We start from the raw sequence: 15,196 nt of genomic DNA, 5'->3' as shown, positions 1-15,196 counted from the left end.
TCTCCCCACACTACCTGCACCATGGACACTGTCTCCCCACACTACCTGCACCATGGACACTGTCTCCCCACACTACCTGCACCATGGACACTGTCTCCCCACACTACCTGTACCATGGACACTGTCTCCCCACACTACCTGCATCATGGACCCCTGCCAGGTGCTGATGTTGGGTTGGTGTGATAAAAATGTGTAAGGGTCAGGGATCAAGGTTAGGATTGTGTTATGTCTGTGTGAGGGTCAGAGGTCAGGGCTATGTTCTGTATGTGTAAAGGTCAGGGGTCAGAGTTGGGGGTAAATCCTACCCCCCTTCTTCCCAGGTGTAAGATTAACGAGGAAGTGACCCACAAGGCGTGGATGAACCGCTCCAACATCCTGTTTGCTGGAACAGACAAGTGGTCTCTGGACAAGCGTGTGACGCTGCTGAACAGCAACAGCAGCGACTTCTCCATCCAGGTGGAGAAGGTGGCGGTGGCCGACGAAGGGATCTACACATGCAGCTTCCAGGCAAACAACAAGCCCCGCCTCTCCCTGGTCTACCTCATCGTGCAGGGTGAGAAGGGGGAGGGGAGGGAGGGAGGGGGAGGGATGGAGGGGGAGGAGGGGGGGGGGGGGGGGGAGGGAGGGTGAGGAGGGGGAGGGATGGAGGGGGAGGAGGGGGGGGGGGAAGGGAGGGTGAGGAGGGGGAGGGATGGAGGGAGGGGGAGGGAGGGATGGAGGGGGAGGAGGGGGAGGGAGTTGGAGGGAAGGGAAGGGAGGAAGGCTGAGGAGGGGGAGGAAGGGGGAGGGCAGCCAGGAAGAGGAGGGTTAGGGTTAGTATGGGGGTGTGTAAACAGATGGTAGTAGTGGGAGTGGGGGGATGAGGAGGCCGGGGGCGGGGCTTGTCAAGCTGCCTGGCTGGCTGGATAACTGACAACACAGCAGAGGACCAGGGCGGGGACTGTCTCCAAGGTAACGGGCAACGTGAGCGACGTGGGAGGGATGTTGAGTCAGTCACGTGTGCGTCGGGGATAGAGGCACCAGAAGGTTCAGAACACCTCCTCCCTCCTTGATTCCAGATTGCCCCCAATTCCTGTCTTAGTACGGTATCAAATATAATAATTACATGCCCCCCCCCCCCACACACACACACACATGTGAGAACCAGGATGTGCTCCCTGCGCCCCCAACTCTACTTCTCTGGGAGGGCTTGGCCAGACCCTAAACTCCCCTCCCAGCTCATTAAAAACGTCCATAATGGCCCATTTAAATTCAAGGCCTATGTTGTTATCTATGTAACTGTTATACATAGTGCTAGCACAAATGCAGTAGATGGGGGGGGGGGGGTATTATGATGATGAAAACACAAAGATTGTTCTGAAACAGATTCAAACCATATTTATCTATGAGTCAGCAAGATGAAACATTCTGTAATGTACCAGAGACATGACAGACACCTAGTTCCAGACACACAGTCCTAAAGACACGCTGGTGTGTGTGGGTGTGTGTGTGCCTCCTCAGTGCCGGCCAGAATTGTGAACGTATCGAAGGACGTCTCGGTGAGCGAGGGGGAGAACGTGGGCTTGTTCTGCCTGGCCGTGGGTCGACCAGAGCCCACCATCACCTGGAAGGAGCAGAAGTGTAAGACACACACACTCTCGCTCACAGACACCCACTCACACTCTCACACACACACTCACTCTCCTCCTCCTCTCTTCTTCTGTCCTCTCCTTTTCTTTCCTCCTCTCCTCTCTCTTGAATGAGTGAGTGGGTGTTTGTGTGTGTATGTGCATGTGTGTGTGTGCATGTGTGTGAGTTTGTGTGTGTTCCCAGAGGAGCAGTGGAGCGAAGGGAGTAGGATGGTGGTTTGTGTGTGTGTGTGCATGTGTGTGTGTGTGAGTGTGTGTGAGTGTGTGTGTGTGTGGGGGGGGGGGGTCTGTGCAGTGACACAGTACATCACACAGCTGCTGTAAATAAAAGTGCACAAAAGCCTCCCACTTAGCTATCATCACACACATCTGGAGCCCCCCATTCCCCTCTCTCCCCCCATCCCTCTCTCTCTCCCCCTCTCTCCCCATCCCTCTCTCTCTCCCCATCCCTCCTCCCCATCCCTCTCTCTCTCCTCATCTCCCTCTCTCTCCCCCCCTCTCTCTCTCTCTCTCTCTCTCTTTCTCTCTCCCCATCTCTCCCCTCTCCCCATCCTGCTCTCCCTGTCTCTCTCTCTCTTCCTCTCTCCCCATCCTGCTCTCTCTCTCTCTCACTATCGCTCTCCATCCCATCCCTTTTCTCTCCCCCATCCCTCTCTCTCTATCTCTTTATCTATTTTATTCCTTCTCCAGCAGAAATTGTTATTGCAATCAGTTTAATCTCTTTCTCCTGTGTGTGTGTGTCTGTGTGTGCATTGGTATGTCTGTGTGTGTGTCTGTTTGTATCTGTGTGTGTGTGTGTGAGTGTAAGTATGTGTGTATGTGTGTCTGTGTTTGTGTGTGTGTGTGTGTGCCTGTGTGTGTGTCTGTTTGTATCTGTGTGTGTGTGTCTGTCTGTGTATGTGTGTCTGTCTCTCTGTGTTTGTGTGTGTGTTTGTGTGTGTGTGTGTGTATGTGTGTGTGTGTGTGTGTGTGTGTGTGTGTGTGCAGGCAGAGGTGTGAAGGGAGCTGTCACTGGAGGCTGTGAGCTCATGCCTTCATGCCTAATAGAATGTGTGAATAACATGGTAGAGCTGTTAGACCCTGTTGGGGCAGGCAGGGGAAACAGCCCTCATCCTCTCATCCTCACCCTCATCCCTCCATCACCCTGCCCTCATCCACCCCTCATCCTCTCATCCTCATCCCTCCATCTCCCTGCCCTCATCCACCCCTCATCCTCTCATCCTCACCCTCATCCCTCCATCTCCCTGCCCTCATCCACCCCTCATCCTCACATCCTCACCCTCATCCCTCCATCTCCCTGCCCTCATCCACCCCTCATCCTCACCCTCATCCCTCCATCACCCTGCCCTCATCCCCTCTTCATCCAGCCTTTATCCACTTGTTGTTGCCACTACAAATTACAATGCTCCCCAGTTCAGTAGCCATGCAGATAATCCTCCTGTATAGTAAACTTCCTGTATAATATTAAATTAGAATAATCTTCAATAATCTCTGACAGGATTCATCCTGCCGTTAAGTGTCTATTGTCAGCTTACACCCATGCATGTGTTTGCCTGTTTATTTGCGTGTGCATGTTTATGTAATGTATGCTTATGTAAGTGTGTTTATGTGAGTGTGTGTGCTAGCGTGTGTGTGTGTGTGTGAGTGTGTGTGCTAGCGTGTGTGTGTGTGAGTGTTGCTCTGGGGTCTTTAAGAGCAGGAAAAGAGATGTAGTTTTAGCGTTGTGCTTCTGTGTTAGCGAGGAGATGGTGTAGCATGTAGCATGTATAACCCTAACTGTGTTAGTGAGAAGATGGTGTAGCATGTATAACCCTAACTGTGTTAGTGAGAAGATGGTGTAGCATGTATAACCCTAGCACACGTGAGAAACACTTCATGATTCTGGAGACCAGGGTTAGGGTTACATCAGGGTTAGGGTTACACCAGGGTTAGGGTTACAGTAGGGTTAGACTAGGGTTAGGCCAGGGTTAGGGTTAGACCAGGGTTAGGGTTAGACTAGGGTTAGGCCAGGCTTAGGGTTAGACCAGGTTTAGACCAGGGTTAGGGTTAGACTAGGGCTAGGGTACAGCTGTCTGGAGCTTTCTCTCTCTCCTCTCTCAGGGCCTCATGTACTAATGCTTTTGTGCCCACTTCAGGCGTATTTGTTTTGCAATTTGCGCGTAAAAGCATGGCGAGGTATGTACAAACATGCCGCACTGAGGTAAAAGCACAGACTGCCTGTCGCGGGAACTGAAAATGGCTCATTGCGCTTTTCTGTGTCATGCATATGCATTCACGGAAGGGTCAAGGGGAAAGTGGGAGTTTCCCATAAAGAGATGGGAGGGGATGCGTAAAGTGCGCCTAATTATGTATTCCGCGGTGTGTACAAAAACCACCTTTGAAAGTACACCTCTATTTTGCGGTGAAAATTCTCCACCTGATAAAAGCAGGTGTAAACCAGAATGCGCATATGCCTCCTGGTGAAATGGGAGCCGTAACCCGAGCAAGACGAAGACATAGGCCAAAGGATCTTGACACAAGGATCACACTTTTTGAGTTGAGTGAACACGAAATCCTTACGCGTTACAGATTAAGCAGCCATGCAATAATACAGTTACTGGAAGAAATCAAAGATGACATCGAATCTCCGACTCAGCGTTCACATTCCATTCCAGCAGTTGTTAAACTCCTCGCTACATTATAAATATTGGCATCAGGATCACTTCAAACAGTCATCGCTGTTTTGACTTTGGTGGCTGATCCATGATAGAAAGAGAGGAAGCCCATTCAATGGCGCGTTTAAATGCTCGCAATTTACGGTATAGTGGGCAGAGACAGGCGCTGATTACCCGATGACTTGCAGATTTCATAAATACGACGTAAACTGAAGTATCACAGCGTGCGCAATCTGCGGGTTGGCCATGGTGCTAATAACGCTACGTTTGCAAATGTACGTACATGAGGCCCTCAGTGTATCACAAGAAGAGTTGTGGGCTGGATTGTGCCAGACAGGATCATTCTGTTTCCATGGCGCTGGGGAGTGTGTCAACACCAACTAACACATCTTCTTCTCTTAGTGGAGAGCAGAAGTCTCCCAGGGAGGGAGGGAGGAATGGGCCTCCCCTCCTTTCTCCTCTTCCCTCCCCTCCTTTCTCCTCTCCTCTCCTTTCTCCTCTCCCCTCCTTTCTCCTCTCCTCTCCTCTCCTTTCTCCCCTCCCCTCCTTTCTCCTCTCCTCTCCTCTCCTTTCTCCTCTCCCCTCCCCTCCTTTCTCCTCTCCTCTCCTTTCTCCTCTCCCCTCCCCTACTTTCTCCTCTCCTTTCTCCTCTCCCCTCCTCTCCTTTCTCCTCTCCTCTCCTTTCTCCTCTCTCCTCTCCCCTCCTTTCTCCTCTCCTTTCTCCTCTCCTTTCTCCTCTCCTTTCTCCTCTCCCCTCCTCTCCTTTCTCCTCTCCTCTCCTTTCTCCTCTCTCCTCTCCCCTCCTTTCTCCTCTCCTTTCTCCTCTCCTTTCTCCTCTCCTTTCTCCTCTCCTCTCCTTTCTCCTCTCCCCTCCCCTCCTTTCTCCTCTCCTTTCTCCCCTCCCTTCCTTTCTCCTCTCCTTTCTCCTCTCCTTTCTCCTCTCCTCTCATTTCTCCTCTCCCCTCCCCTCCTTTCTCCTCTCCTTTCTCCTCTCCCCTCCTTTCTCCTCTCCTCTCCTTTCTCCTCTCCCCTCCCCTCCTTTCTCCTCTCCTTTCTCCTCTCTTTTCTCCTCTCCCCTCCCCTCCTTTCTCCTCTCCTTTCTCCTCTCTTTTCTCCTCTCCCCTCCCCTCCTTTCTCCTCTCCTCTCTCCTCTCCCCTCCTTTCTCCTCTCCTCTCCTTTCTCCTCTCCCCTCCTTTCTCCTCTCTTCTCCCCTCCCCTCCTTTCTCCTCTCCTTTCTCCTCTCCTCTCCCCTCCCCTCCTTTCTCTCCTCTCCTTTCTCCTCTGCCCTCCCCTCCTTTCTCCTCTCTTCTCCCCTCCCCTCCTTTCTCCTCTCCTCTCCTTTCCTTTCTCCTCTCCTTTCTCCTCTCCTCTCCCCTCCCCTCCTTTCTCCTTGCCACAGACCTTTCACACACATACACACACAATCACTCAAACACACACACACACTCTCACACCCACTCTCAGAGCTGTGGTAACTGGTGTTGTGGGCCCCCAGCCGGCCTGATGAATGAGGGGGAGTTCCTGGACATCACGGAGATCAAGAGGCAGCAGGCAGGCGAGTACGAGTGTGTGACCAACAACGCTGTGGCCCCTCCCAGCAAGCACAAGGTCAAGGTGGTGGTCAACTGTGAGTGCTGTTCCTCCTCTCTCACACACACACACACACACACCCCTTTCCCTCTCCTCCTCACACACACAGGTGGCTAATACAACACTCTCACAGGGAGATAATGTGATGCTAATACTGTATGAATATGAATGATTGTGTATGTATGCACACATGTGAGCTGAGATCTGAGCAGTTGACCTGTTTGAGAGGAGAGCTAGCTCAACAGCACCTTCATCTCCCCCCTCTCCCTCCATCCCCCCTTCCCTCTTTCTCTCTCTCTCGCTCCATCCCCCTCCCTCCGTCCCCTCTTCCCCTCCCTCTCTCCCTTCCCCCCCCCCTCTCCCCCTCCCCCCCAGACCCGCCCCTGATAACAGATGTGAAGAACATGCCCGCCCAGCTGGGGAAGACGGCCATCCTGCGTTGTGAGGCCATGGCTGTTCCTGCCGTCCTGTTTGAGTGGTACAGAGACGACCGCAGGTGTGTCTTTGTGTATGTGTATGTGTATATGTATGTTTGTGTCTGTGTATATATATGTGTGTGTATATGTATGAGAGGCCGTATAGGCCATAATTCATACTTGGTCTCACATACATGCCATGACCTCACATATATACCATTATACTCTCACATATATACCATTATACTCTCACGTATATACCATTATACTCTCACATATACACCATTATACTCTCACATACACGCCATGACCTCACATATATACCATTATACTTTCACATATATACCATTATTCTCTCACATATACACCATTATACTCTCACATATATACCATTATACTCTCACATGTATACCATTATACTCTCACATACATACCATTATACTCTCACATATACACTATTATACACTCACATATACACCATTATACTCTCACATATACACCATTATACTCTCACATATACACCATTATACTCTCACATATACACCATTATACTCTTGCACATAAACTGGCATACTCTCTTACACACACAAAAATACCGTCTTATATGCACCATCATAATAAAGTATGACAATATATGTAAGAGACAAATAGTATGTGTGAAACAGAAAGTTATTATATGTAAGAGAATAACAGGATGTGTAAGAGAGAATACTCTATGTGAGAGAGTTTGATTGAAACGGAAGGCAGTTTGATTGAAAAGGAAGTAGTACTGAATTCTCAGTTCCTGATTGGCTTACACATGAAGAAGGATTTGGGGTAGATGTAGCTAACGCCCACCTTCCCTATCAAGACGAGACTGAGTGACATGATAAGATGGCAGAGAGTGGGCGGCTTAATGAAGCCATTGGACTCATTAATAACATTTTATTAACATTTTATTAACATTTTATACTCCAAATGCTGCGGCGTTATTGTAGGGAGGACAGACCCGTTCCTGAATTACGTTTTTACAGTTATTCCTGGGGAAATTATGGAATAAAATTACATATTAACTATACTAAAATACTTGTGCACAATAATATTTGCTAAATGTAGACGTTTTTAAAGGTTTTTAATTTGACCTCGAAGCCTTTTGTGAAAATGAGGCTAGTTTCACGACAGCGACTTTGGATGTATACTAGGCTACTTTAACATGTTAGCTGATTAGCCAGTACGAGTGAGATATGTATACAGTCACATTAACAAACCTCTTCTTTGTAAACTTAAATACGATGGGAACACATCACATTAACAATTCCAAAACGCACCACACGCCAAACAATTTTTTTTGTCAAGCGTCTCTAAACTCAGATTCCGAGTCGGATCCATGAAGCTTTCGTTGCAGTGAATGGGTGCGGGCACTCATCGGGCATAGGGGCCTACACTCAAATAGGATCTTAAAAGTCCCAACTGGAAAATGTTGTGAACAGATTGACATCAAGTTCAGTTTGTGGCATTGAAGTTTAGGTTAATAGCCAAGGGTGTAAAGACCACTCGGCTAATTAAAGACGTCAACGGTTAAAACCCCAGTGCCACGGGACGGTATTCACACAGGCATTGGCTTTAATTTAAATGATAGTTTGTTTCATCAATTGAAAAACTGATCTAGGACTTTTGACTCAAGTAGTGGGGGTCGGTATAGCTTCCTAAACAACTATGGAATTCTACATTTGAGTTTTTTAGTGGATTTGCTTGAATCGTTGTCAGAAATGTTGGAATCAAAGACGACAGCCATCCACAGTGGCTATTTCTAACGCTAACGATGAAATGCGCCGGCTCTTCAGACCTGGATCAGGTGCATCACGGAGCGGCAGCAGCACTCTGTCAGGAGTCTTAACCGAAATACTGCGGAGTTTGATATTGGGATTGCGCCATCACTTGGCTGGCATTAAGACGAGCTCCTGACAGAGTGCTGCTGCCGCTCCTTGATGCACCTGATCCAGGTCTGAAGAGCCGGCGCATTTCATTGTCAACGTTAGCGTTAGAAACAGCCCCCGCGTATGGCTGTCGTCCTTGATACAACATTTCTGACAATGACGCCTTAGGATTTGGAGTATGCAAAATGTTATTGATGAATCCATCTTGTCATGTCATTCAGTCTCGTCTTGATAGGGAAGGTGGGCGTTAGCTACATCTACCCCAAATCCTTCTTCATGTGTAAGCCAATCAGGAACTGAGAATTCAGTACTACTTCCTTTTCAATCAAACTGCCTTCCGTTTCAATCAAACTCTCTCACATAGACAAGTATTCTCTCTCACATAGACAAGTATTCTCTCTCACATAGACAAGTATTCTCTCTCATATAGACAAGTATTCTCTCTCACATAGACAAGTATTCTCTCTCACATAGACAAGTATTCTCTCTCACATAGACAAGTATTCTCTCTCATATAGACAAGTATTCTCTCTCACATAAACAAGTATTCTCTCTCACATAGACAAGTATTCTCTCTCACATAGATAAGTATTCTCTCTTACACATCCTGTTATTCTCTTGCATATAGTAACATTCTGTTTCACACATACTATTTGTCTCTTACATATATTGTCATACTTTAGTATGATGGTGCATATAAGACGGTATTTTTGTGTGTGTAAGAGAGTATGCCAGTTTATGTGCAAGAGTATAATGGTGTATATGTGAGAGTATAATGATGTATATGTGAGAGTATAATGGTGTATATGTGAGAGTATAATGGGGTATATGTGAGAGTATAATGGTGTATATGTGAGAGTATAATGGTATATATGTGAGAGTATAATGGTATATATGTGAGAGTATAATGATGTATATGTGAGAGTATAATGGTGTATATGTGAGAGTATAATGGTGTATATGTGAGAGTATAATGGTATATATGTGAGAGTATAATGGTATATATGTGAGAGTATAATGGTATATATGTGAGAGTATAATGGTGTATATGTGAGAGTATAATGGTGTATATGTGAGAGTATAATGGTATATATGTGAAAGTATAATGGTATATACGTGAGAGTATAATGGTATATATGTGAGAGTATAATGGTATATATGTGAGGTCATGGCGTGTATGTGAGAGTATAATGGTGTATATGTGAGAGTATAATGGTATATATGTGAGAGTATAATGGTATATATGTGAGAGTATAATGGTATATATGTGAGGTCATGGCGTGTATGTGAGAGTATAATGGTGTATATGTGAGAGTATAATGGTATATATGTGAGAGTATGATGGTATATATGTGAGGTCATGGCGTGTATGTGAGATCAAGTATGAATTAAGGCCTATACGGCCTCTCATATATATGTGTGTGTGTCTCATGCGTGTCCCCCTGCAGACCGGTAGAGAGTGACAACACATTGAGGATCAAGAATGAAAAGACTCGCTCTCTGCTTCTGTTCACCAACGTGACGGACAAGCACTTCGGCAACTACACCTGCTTTGCCTCCAACCGCCTGGGGGCTGATAATGCCAGCATGCTGCTGTTCCGTGAGTTACACACACACACACACACACCCCACAGGTAGTTCAAGCACACCACAGCTACCTTACACACGCTATCACAAATGTCAGCATGCACTCTGTCTCTCTGTCTCTATCCCTATCCTCTCTCATACCTCTCTCTCTCCTTTCTTTTACTCAGGAAGTCTCTATCCTCCCAGATGACATTAACCCTCCCCAGTGAGCCCTTCTCTGTCACCTTCCCTCCGTCCCTCCTTATCCCACTCCCTCCCTCCCACCCTCCCTCCCTCCCTCTGCCTTCTCCCTCTCTCCTTCCAACCCTCGGCCTGTTCCCTCTCCCTTTCTCTCTCTCTCTCTCTCTCTCTCTCTCTCTCTCTCTCTCTCTCTCTCTCTCTCTCTCTCTCTCTCTCTCTCTCTCCTCCCTCCCACCATTCCTCCCTCCGCCTTCCTCTCTCCTTCCAACCCTCAGCCTGTTCCCTCCCTCTCTCTCTCTCTTTCCCCCTCCCTCCCTCCCTCCTTCTCTCTCTCACATTACCATCCTAAGTGTCTCACTCGTCCTCCTCTTTCATTGTCCTCCCATTATCCCAGCAAGCGTTCCTTAAATGACTCATTCCTATCCCCCTCTCCATCCCTCCATCTCTCTCTGCCTGTCTCTCTCTCTGCCTGTCTCTCTAAGCCCACGTCATCCATCATCTCTCTTCTTCTCTCCTGTGCCCTAGTCTCCTCTTCACCTCCTAACCTCAGCACAGAGGATTCTACATCATGTTAGTTCTACTTGGATCTAAATGTTCCCTAATGGAATCTCCCTCCCTCCTTCCCTCCCTGCCTCCCTCCCTCCTCTTTTAATCTTTTAATCCTATTCCCTTCTCCTCTCTATCCTCTTTCCTCTCCTGTCTCTCCCCCCTCTCCTCTTCCCCCCTCTCCTCTTCCCCCCTCTCCTCCTCCCCCCTCTCCTCCTCCTCCTCCCCTCTCTCCCCTCTCCAGGACCAGGAGCAGTGTATGGGCGTGGTGTGAGTCTGTCTGCAGGTGGGAGCTTGGCTGTGTGGGTGTGCCTGGCCCTGACCCTCCTGTTGAGGGCCTGAAGTGTCCGTTCACCCAGGAAGGAACAAGATGATTTAATTACGAACCCATCACTGTGAACAAAAATAATTATGCATTATTCAAGGAGCCATTTACACATCACATTCAACCACCTCCCCCCAATCCCCCCGCCCCTCCCAGACCCCTGTCCCCTCTGACAACCCCTCACCTTAATTTGTCTTTCCCCTGCTGCCAGTGAGGGCTACTATAATAAAGTCAATAGTGTTTTTATTAAAACCTAGAGCTCACAAACAATAATGAAGAGCTTGTGTATTACTATAATGTGATTATATTTACGGTACGTAAGCTGAGATAATTATAATATAATTGGGCTCTCAACGACATGCCAGTTATAACTGATAAAATAGTAACAATGTTTATGACTAAAAGTGAGACAGTGATGATCATGTGACCTCCCTTTTGATTGGACAATTGGCCTTGTGACCTCTGACCCTAACCCCATAGGTGATCTGACCTTGTACGGAGCAACGCGGCACGGCTGCTATGAATGATGTCACAACCCACGAGGGTGGGGGGTGAGGGCCCCCCCTCCTCCTGGAGGACGACCCCTGACCCCCCACTCTTACGTAACACCCCCCTCGCCGTGCGCTGCTCCCCCTGCCTCCTCCCCTCTTCCCCTCCCGCCCCTCATCTGTGTTCCACTCCTCTCGTGTAAATATATATGCAGTACAGAGTCCATTCCCCGGCCGCATCAGCGACCGGCAAAACTACATTACCCATAACCCCCCACGCTGTGTTCGCCAAACCAGGAAGAGACTGTGAAACACCACGGTCTCCGGTTTCCTGTTCCGGAGCAGTGATCCTGTCCACCTCGTCGCTTGTTGATAGCATGTACCGGTTAGAAATGTTCCTGTCCTGACCCCACTCCACCCCGATGTGTTGATGCCCTCTGCAAGGTTAATTGCTATTACTTTTTTGGTGTTGATAATAATACTGATGATGACGTTCATAGGTATTTGAATAATATGAATATTAATTCTATGTCAGAAAAAAAATGAAAAAGCAGAGCTGATGACGATGGGCCTTGTGTGCGAAAATATTTTGTACAAAACAACAACAAAAAACGCTCATCGATGACGACGATTATGTTTTTAAAGTGATGTGATCTATTTTGCCATGAGAAGCTTTATAAAAACACTTTGAACAGACACAGTGGATCAAGGGGAGCAGGCGATGAAAACTAGTTTAATTTTTAACTTTTGTATGTAGTGTTAACTGTATAACCCATAAACATCTTCATGCATCATTCACTGATGCTTTGATCCAAAATGGGGGGGGGGGTATCTCTACACTAAGCTATACCCAACTCAGTTAGGAGCATCTAACCCCCCCCCCACACACACACACCTGTCAGTCTCTCTCTCTGTCTCCCCCACACCTCTCCCTCTCTGTCTCCCCCACACCTCTCCCTCTCTGTCTCCCCCACACCTCTCCCTCTCTGTGTCCCCCACGTCTCTCTGTCTCCCCCACACCTCTCCCTCTCTGTCTCCCCCACACCTCTCCCTCTCTGTCTCCCCCACACCTCTCCCTCTCTGTCTCCCCCACACCTCTCCCTCTCTGTCTACCCCACACCTCTCCCTCTCTGTCTCCCCCACACCTCTCCCTCTCTGTGTCCCCCACGTCTCTCTGTCTCCCCAACACCTCTCCCTCTCTGTCTCCCCCACATCTCTCTGTCTCCCCCACACCTCTCCCTCTCTGTCTCCCCCACACCTCTCCCTCTCTGTCTCCCCCACACCTCTCCCTCTCTGTGTCCCCCACGTCTCTCTGTCTCCCCCACACCTCTCCCTCTCTGTCTCCCCCACACCTCTCCCTCTCTGTCTCCCCCACACCTCTCCCTCTCTGTCTCCCCCACACCTCTCCCTCTCTGTGTCCCCCACGTCTCTCTGTCTCCCCCACACCTCTCCCTCTCTGTCTCCCCCACACCTCTCCCTCTCTGTCTCCCCCACACCTCTCCCTCTCTGTCTCCCCCACACCTCTCCCTCTCTGTGTCCCCCACGTCTCTCTGTCTCCCCCACACCTCTCCCTCTCTGTCTCCCCCACATCTCTCTGTCTCCCCCACACCTCTCCCTCTCTGTCTCCCCCACACCTCTCCCTCTCTGTGTCCCCCACGTCTCTCTGTCTCCCCCACACCTCTCCCTCTCTGTGTCCCCCACGTCTCTCTGTCTCCCCCACACCTCTCCCTCTCTGTCTCCCCCACACCTCTCCCTCTCTGTCTCCCCCACACCTCTCCCTCTCTGTCTCCCCCACACCTCTCCCTCTCTGTCTCCCCCACACCTCTCCCTCTCTGTCTCCCCCATACCTCTCCCTCTCTGTCTCCCCCACACCTCTCCCTCTCTGTCTCCCCCACATCTCTCTGTCTCCCCCACACCTCTCCCTCTCTGTCTCCCCCACACCTCTCCCTCTCTGTCTCCCCCACACCTCTCCCTCTCTGTCTCCCCCACACCACCCTCTCTGTCTCCCCCACACCTCTCCCTCTCTGTCTCCCCTATCTTCCACCATCCCTTTGGCGCCTCACATTTATCAAACCTCAAAGAGGGTCTCCCCCCTCCCCCCATCACCATGCTGTCCTCCTGTGCTGTGCCGATATGCAAACTATAGTATAATGCACCTGCACGCCATCCCTCTCACTTCCTGTGACCTCACAGGAACTGCTCTGTCTCGGTGCCCTGTGTCAGCCTCATCGTGCGAATGTCTGTTTGATTTTTTCAAACCAGCAATAACCCCCTAACTCTACCGTCTACTCTACTCTACTCTACTGTGCAAGACAGGACTGATACGGTTCAACTGTGCTGTAATCAAAACAAAACAAGACATAGATTGTTGACGCTAACGACCTGTGTGAGATGAAACCACACAATTCTGTGTACAGGAAGTGAGGTGCTATAGGATTCAGAGAAGCTAGTTTTGGTTCACGAGCCTCCTTCTGACCAGCCAGCTGGAGGATCCTGCCCTCCTGTCCTGTAGGGGGCCGCACCTCTGGCCTGCATGGCCAGCCTTCTGCTCAGGAGACAATAGTGGGTTCAATTTCAAGCACAAGAGCAGAATATTGGGTCAGTGCTTCTTTTTTGTGTTCTGTCTCTCTGACTCTCTCTCCCCCTCTCTCTCTCTCTCTGACTTTCTCTCTCTTTCTCTAGCTGTGTCAGTATCTTCTCTTTCACGCAGTTGTCTGTTCCTCTTGTTCGCTGTCTCGTAAGCACACAGCTCGATTGATCATCTGTATGTACATACTCTGTCCTTGATGAAGGAAAAAAAAAGAAAGAAATAGGTGAAAAATATTGATAACATACTGTCATGTTTCTCAATGTGGGATTGAAAAAAAGCACGTCAATGTCTCTTATGGGTGAATTTTGAAAAAAAAATACAACTGTATTATTGTTTGGGTTTGAAGGGGACGGTGGGGGGACGGGGGTATGGATTAAACTATTTGATTGAAGGGTGTACATTTGTACAAACAAAAAAAACAAGATTTGAGTGTCTCCATAAATGCACCATTGATTCGAACATGAACCAACTTCAAAACGGAGAGAGAGGGAGGCCGGGGGAGAGAGGGAGGGAGAGAGAGAGAGAAAGAGACAGGCTGGGAGGGAGAGGAGAGAGGGAGAGAGAGAGAGACTGGGAAGGAGAGGGAGAGACCGAGAGAGAAAGTGTGGGAGAGAGAGAGACAGCGGGAGAGTGACATAGAGAGGAGGAGAGAGAAATGTTAAATGTATCTGATTGTGTCGAGGGTCCAGAGATCATCTCAGTCCTTATAGGGAGTCTCCAATCTGCTGGTTACCATCCCAGCCTGGGCTGAACAGCACACCTCACTCAGGTCCACTTCTACAGCAGGGACATCTTGATAAAGATGACGTAGATAGGAGTTGTAGTGTAGTTTCTTCAGGCTGTCAGGACTACAAACATGGCCACAGAATAAAAAAGTCACTGTAGAGCAGTCTGTGTGTAGCTGAGTCTGAGTACCGGAGTGATCAGTGTGATGAGTGTAAATGTGCTGAGAAATCCACTTCAGATTTGTATAAAAATGAACCTGCTGGAATAACACTGAGATGATCTAGACGGGAAATTGTATATGTGTAGAATGTAGGTGCAGTACCTGAGCTGATGTCGGAGCCATCGGTCCAGGTCAGCAGTAGATACCTGGTGACAGGCTGAATGTATTCGTCTTTGGTCCTACATGGAGTTTGGTTTGGATTCAGCTAACATCAACACTAAACACCCGCACTGCCCAGTGACTGATCAATACATTCGATTGAATTGTCATCAATGGCTCCCTTTCACCCAGCGGTGCTAAAGTCTGGATTGATCAGCTGTCTATAGCAA

At 48.8% G+C, this 15,196-nt stretch overlaps 1 protein-coding gene across 1 annotated transcript; it reads left to right on the top strand.

Moving 5' to 3' along the window:
* The first annotated feature begins 264 nt into the window (after positions 1–264).
* Positions 265–12,366, top strand: iglon5 (IgLON family member 5). The gene is made up of 6 exons (XM_062466138.1): positions 265–553; positions 1,501–1,620; positions 5,779–5,910; positions 6,249–6,369; positions 9,654–9,805; positions 10,763–12,366. The coding sequence occupies exons 1-6, from the start codon at positions 265–267 to the stop codon at positions 10,858–10,860; spliced, it is 912 nt and encodes a 303-aa protein (XP_062322122.1). The 3' UTR covers positions 10,861–12,366.
* The last annotated feature ends 2,830 nt before the right edge of the window (positions 12,367–15,196 follow it).

This window comes from Osmerus eperlanus, chromosome 7 (genome assembly GCF_963692335.1).
Source record: "Osmerus eperlanus chromosome 7, fOsmEpe2.1, whole genome shotgun sequence".
Taxonomy (NCBI): domain Eukaryota; kingdom Metazoa; phylum Chordata; class Actinopteri; order Osmeriformes; family Osmeridae; genus Osmerus; species Osmerus eperlanus.
Note: the sequence above shows the minus strand (reverse complement) of the source record. Positions and strands in the feature narration are given on the sequence as shown.

Bases quoted from the DNA above. Each gene is read 5' to 3' on its own strand.
- iglon5 (XM_062466138.1), top strand. From the start codon at position 265: ATGTGTAAAGGTCAGGGGTCAGAGTTGGGGGTAAATCCTACCCCCCTT. The intron at 6,370-9,653 runs GTGTGTCTTTGT...GTCCCCCTGCAG, and splicing joins TGGTACAGAGACGACCGCAG to ACCGGTAGAGAGTGACAACA. The intron at 9,806-10,762 runs GTGAGTTACACA...TCCCCTCTCCAG, and splicing joins TGCCAGCATGCTGCTGTTCC to GACCAGGAGCAGTGTATGGG.